General features: G+C 38.5%; 1 protein-coding gene across 1 annotated transcript; it reads left to right on the top strand.

Annotated features, from left to right (window-relative positions):
• Positions 1 to 2514: 2514 nt before the first annotated feature.
• LOC140775939 (pentatricopeptide repeat-containing protein At3g03580-like) lies at positions 2515 to 5371 on the top strand. The gene has a single exon (XM_073119439.1). It carries the CDS (start codon positions 2660 to 2662, stop codon positions 5021 to 5023), a length of 2364 nt encoding a protein of 787 aa, XP_072975540.1. The 5' UTR covers positions 2515 to 2659; the 3' UTR covers positions 5024 to 5371.
• The last annotated feature ends 375 nt before the right edge of the window (positions 5372 to 5746 follow it).

The following is a 5746-nucleotide window of genomic DNA, read 5'->3' as shown; positions in this document are numbered from 1 at the left end:
CTTTGCCTTTTACTTTGTTATAATTCAAACACGAGAATCGAGTCAATTGATTTAAAGTTGAGTGAAGTCAAATCTAATTAGTTGATTTTATTATTATATTTAATTTTGAGTTAAAGTGGATAAAAATTTAATAGGACGAATTAGATTTGACTCTCTATGACTCTGCGTTTAAACAAGAGAGGTCATGGGTTGATTATGATGACTAAAATGATATTGAGTTTAATTATTTTTATTATCTCGTTTTTATTATTTATTTATAATTGATAGATTGTTTCTAATTTTGTAGGAGTAGATGTTAACCTAAAACAATTTTAAGCTTTTAAATCTTAGCCATTATTTTTCTCCATGAGCCATCCTATCTTACGATCGTCCCCCATCACCCTTTGTTGTCTGCTACCCTCTAACTATTGGCGTAACGTTAGATATTTTTATAATAATATCCAATTGCGACCTTCTTTCACTTTTTTATTTTATTTTTTCACTCTGACTTCGAAATCACGTGAAAACTAAAACCAAAAGAACTCTAACTTATGAGACTATCACTTATAAAAATATTATAATATTTTTATGAATAGATCAATCTAAGTCTAGTTTGTAACATACTTGAATTGTTACTTTCCATATTTCTAAACCTAGTTGCACTAGAATCCCTAATTCCGTAGAAATTTTAGTATCCAATGTTAAATTGTTGAAATAAGCATATAAGTATCACTCTCTGCTTCTCTTTGGTATCCATTCCTTAAAGCCTACTATCAACTCATCTTAATCACTTTTTATATATAATGGATGTTGAAGTAGGTTCTCTGCCTTCACAAACAATGACTTTTACTACTTCATAATCATCAAGAAGTTCATTTATAGGGATATAAATATTTGCAAGAAATTTGTACATATAAATGACTGACTTAATATGCTACTGATGACAGCATCTCTTGTTTCCTCTAAATTTTGCTTTGGGTTATTAGACCAAAAAAAAATAGTATGCATCATAAATTGCTTAAAAAAAGAATGTCTTTTATAAATATTTGGAATGAATAAGTTAACGAAATGTACGCGTCATGCTGTCTTATGCTTTACTTACAATAATTTGATGCGTAGATTTTGTATAATTGATGTGTATATCGTGTATGATAGATTTGCTCGGATGAAAGTAATGTTAGCTTTCATCTAGTGTTATAGGAAAGAGATGCATACAAACACAGTAATATTATGTATTGTATTAGTAAACTGTGTGCATTGTCTATCTTTGCTATCTACATATATTTTTCACTAATACGTATAAAAAAGGAGAAAAGAGAATGCTTACATTGCATATGGTGGTAGAGAGCACAAAGGAGTAGATGAGCCATGCTCACTTATGGAAGTGAAGAAATAAGAAGAAGAACTAAAGAAGTCCGAAACTAAAAGTTATCTCATAAGGTCGTCAAATATTATGATAAGCTCTGATACCAATTGATGAGTTCTGAAAACAAAGATAAACTACGGAATAATTCTTTAAGATCTGAATTTATTACAGGAATTAGTCCCCACAATTGTAGGAAAATATTCGTCAGATATTCTTTGGTAGTCATAAAATTACGAAACTAATTGGGTTAGATCCATAACTTCCTAATCTACAACTTTCGTATTTACGCCCTTCGCAGATTCGAACTGTAGCAGGGACGAAAATATGGAATAATGTGGGTGATGGTGGTGGTAATAGGTGGAGTAGATGTTAGAGTTATGGATGGGTATGGAGATGGGGGTGGATTGTGGAAGTGATTAAGAAAAGTAGACGAAGGAAATGAAGTGGTCGAGATTCCAAAGAAGAGGAGTGGCTTGACAGACGAGGAAGATTAGAAGCAAGGAGAAACCTTGCCAACGATAGATGTGGAAGGATGATAAAGAATGAGGGAGAAGTCTAGAGAGAAGATAGGAGGCAAGAAATCAATAATCCAATAGTATAATAAAGTTAGCTGTCATCGACATATTTATAGAGGCTAGCCAATAAGTCTTAAAATAATATAAAACCCTAATTCTAGAGGATTCCCGTTGATCGCGTTCGAACGCACTCAAAAAGCATCTCTAGATATGCAAACGCGATACAGGCATTCGAACGCGGGCGTTCAAACTTGCCGGACTATGTTCAAACGCACAATATACGTTCTCTATATTTGCGAACCTGATACAGGTGTTCACAAGGACGTTCAAACGCAGGTGGAACGCGACTCCACCTGCGTTCGAATGTGACCTACAGAAATTTTATTTTAATAAAACTAAATATCTAATATAATAAGAAAATATCCTAACTAAATGTATAATATTAGCACTGCGGAGAAAGACAAATATTTTAAATTGAAGATAGAAAAAGAGTGAGAGGTAAAAAATGAAAGGCTAGTGGGTTTCACAAGAGTTAAGTGCGGTACTTGTTGTCAATAGCAAAGTGAGATATGACAATCTTCTTTCAATTTGTTAAGAGCTAATAAATGATAAGAGAGATGTTCTTATTTAGTATTCAGGAGGAGACCAAAACTATTGTTACAGTAACTAAGGAGTTTTTTGTTGAAGAAAAGAAACCTGATGAAATTGTTGTGCGTGTTTGTTTGTTTTGTTTGTCTGTAAATTTAGTTCATATCGTTATTAACGATCGTAAGACTGGCAGTAGTCGGTCTGATATCATATGCGCATCTCCCGCGCTCATCTCCTTGCCATTTCCACCTCCTACCTCCACGACGTCATCCTCCAATGCCGCTCTCTCCCCCAACTAAAGCAATCCCACGCCCAAGCCATCCTCCTCGGCTTCCTCCACACCCATCTCCCCGTCTTCTCCTCCCTCCTCCTCTCCTACGCCTCCTCCTCCGACCTCTCCTCCTCCCTACTCCTCTTCCACCAGAACCCACTTCGCCATTCCTCCGCCTTCATCTGGAACTCCCTCTCCCGCGCTTTCTCCATCTCCGGCCTCTTCTCCCACTCCCTCTCTCTGTACAATCACATGCTCTTCGCCGGCGTCCGCCCTGATCACTTCTCCTTCCCCTTCGCCATCTCCGCTGCCACCGCCGCCAAATCCACACATAAAGGATTAGAATTACATGGGGCGGTTGTGAAGCTAGGATTTGACTCGGATCTCTTTGTTGGTAACACCCTTTTGGCCTTTTATGGTGCTTGCGGTCATTTGTCGGATACACGGAAGGTATTTGATGAAATGCATGATAGAGATGTTGTGTCATGGAATTCGGTAATTTCAGTGCTTTCAGATCGTGGTTTGTCCTTGGATTCAATGAAAATGCTGTTGGAGATGAGAAGGACCAAGGTTGCAGTGAATTCGGTCAGCTTGGTTAGTGTCGTGCCTGCATGTGCTGCCATGAGGGATGAGGACTTTGGCACGGGGGTTCATGGGTTGGCACTGAAGTCTGGGTTGGACTTGGTGGTTACCGTTGGGAATACATTTGTTGATATGTATGGGAAGTTGGGGGATTCAGATGCTGCACTGCGGTTCTTTTGGAGCATGCCAGAGAGAAACGAGATTTCTTGGAACTCGATTATTGGTGGTCTTGTCCATGCTGCAATTTATCAAGATGCTTTGAGGATGTTCAGGGATATGTTAGCTAATGAAGTAACACCCAACTCTGTCACCATATCTAGTTTGTTACCCATGTTGGTTGAGCTGGGTTGTTTTAATTTAGGGAAAGAGGTCCATGGTTACAGTATAAAGAGAAATATGGACTCTGATGTGTTTGTTGCTAATTCTTTGGTGGATATGTATGCAAAATTCAGATATCCGAAGATGGGGTCTGATGTTTTTGAAAGAATAGTGAGTCGTAATGTTGTCTCATGGAATGCAATGATTGCTAATCTTGGACAGAATGGAGCTGAGATGGAAGCCTTAGAACTGGTCATTAAGATGCAGAAAAGCGGGGAATGCCCCAACTCTGTTACGTTGACAAATGTGCTTCCTGCCTGTGCGAGGATAGCTTCTCTAAAGAAAGGGAAGGAGATCCATGCTAGGTCAATTAGAACAGGTTCCATCTTTGATTTGTTTGTCTCAAATGCTTTGATTGATATGTATGCAAAGTGTGGGCAGTTGGACCTTGCTAGAAGCATCTTTGATGGATTGGAGAGAGATGATGTGTCTTATAATACTTTAATCATGGGTTACTCCCAGAGTTCATCGTGCTCGAGAGCTCTGCATCTTTTTCAGGAAATGAGATCAATAGGGATCGAGTATGATGTTGTTTCCTTCATGGGTGCCTTGTCTGCATGTGCTAATTTATCTGCACTCAAGCAAGGAAAGGAGATACACTGCTTGTTGATAAAAAAAATGTTAAACAACCATCTCTTTGTAGCAAACTCACTAATGGACTTGTACACCAAATGTGGAAAGTTTAGTATCACAGTGAAGATATTCGATAGGATCTCAGAGAAGGATGTGGCTTCATGGAACTCCATGATTGTGGGATATGGGATGCAAGGTGAACTTGAGACTGCATTCAATTTGTTTGAAAAGATGAAGGATGAAGGTGTGGATTATGACCATGTCTCTTACATTGCAGTCCTATCGGCTTGCAGCCATGGTGGATTGGTAGAGAGAGGAAAGAAATACTTTGACCAAATGCTAACTGAAAATATTAAGCCAAGACAAATGCATTATGCTTGCATGGTTGATCTTCTAGGACGAGCTGGCTTATTGACAGAAGCAGAAGAGATCATTAGAGGCATGCCTTTTGATGCAGAATCTGATGTTTGGGGTGCACTACTCGGGGCATGCCGTATCTATGGAAATATAGAATTGGCTAGGTGGGCGGCAGAACATTTGTTTGAGCTGAAGCCGGGGCACTCTGGCTACTACACTTTGCTCTCAAATATGTACGCGGAGGCTGGGAGATGGGATGAAGCAAATGAGATCAGGGGGCTAATGAAATCAAGAAAGGTCAAAAAGAACCCAGGGTGCACCTGGTTAGAGAGTGGCAACAGGGTGTGTGCATTTATAATGGGAGAATGTGTAGATGGTCTCGAGACAGAGTTGTGGTGTGCTGAAACATGTTGAAAATGAAATGTATCTGCATTGCTAAAGTTGCAGTCCACCATAGAGAACGTAATAAAGAGGCTGATCACTGCCTAGCTTGTAAAGTGAGAGTACACTTCAAAGGTTTTGCCAGGAGAAAGATCTAACCAGTGTGGTCCTTTGGAGGGCAAGAAATCTGTAATATTTTTGCTATTTATTTGGAGATTGTTTTCAAGAATATAACCACACCACCCAGGCTGATTCACTTCTGAATTGAGAGTACATTTCAAATGTTCTATCATAGATACTATTTTCTTAGGAAGCTCCCACCTATGCGGTCTGTGGGAAGGCCAAGATTTATTATATTCTATTGACAGAAATTTAGTAGCAAATATATATAGCTTTGATTCAAAAGTATTTTGTCTTCTATCTTGCTGCATTTTTTTTCGTCATTATTTTTTAAGAAAAACAAGTCATTTGATTTAATTATATAAATCTTTTGGTCAATACTTCCTCTTTCCAGCAATTTCTTCCTTGCCCAGCCTGCTGCAGTTCCTTCCCTTCATTATTTTAAGAAGTAATATCTCACTGCAGCTTTCCAACATCTTTTTCCCTTCCCAAACTGATCACCGTAATCTTCTTTAATATTCGCTTTTTCAGGATAGAACAGGAAGTATATGGATAGCAGGCGCGTTCTCATCTAAGCTGATGATCAAGCAATCCTGGAAGGTGGTTTCAATATTTTTGGGTTTTGGCTTGATAGAT

Source organism: Typha angustifolia, chromosome 14, assembly GCF_048772165.1.
Source record: "Typha angustifolia cultivar Huaian chromosome 14, ASM4877216v1, whole genome shotgun sequence".
Classification (NCBI taxonomy): Eukaryota; Viridiplantae; Streptophyta; class Magnoliopsida; order Poales; family Typhaceae; genus Typha; species Typha angustifolia.
Note: the sequence above shows the minus strand (reverse complement) of the source record. Positions and strands in the feature narration are given on the sequence as shown.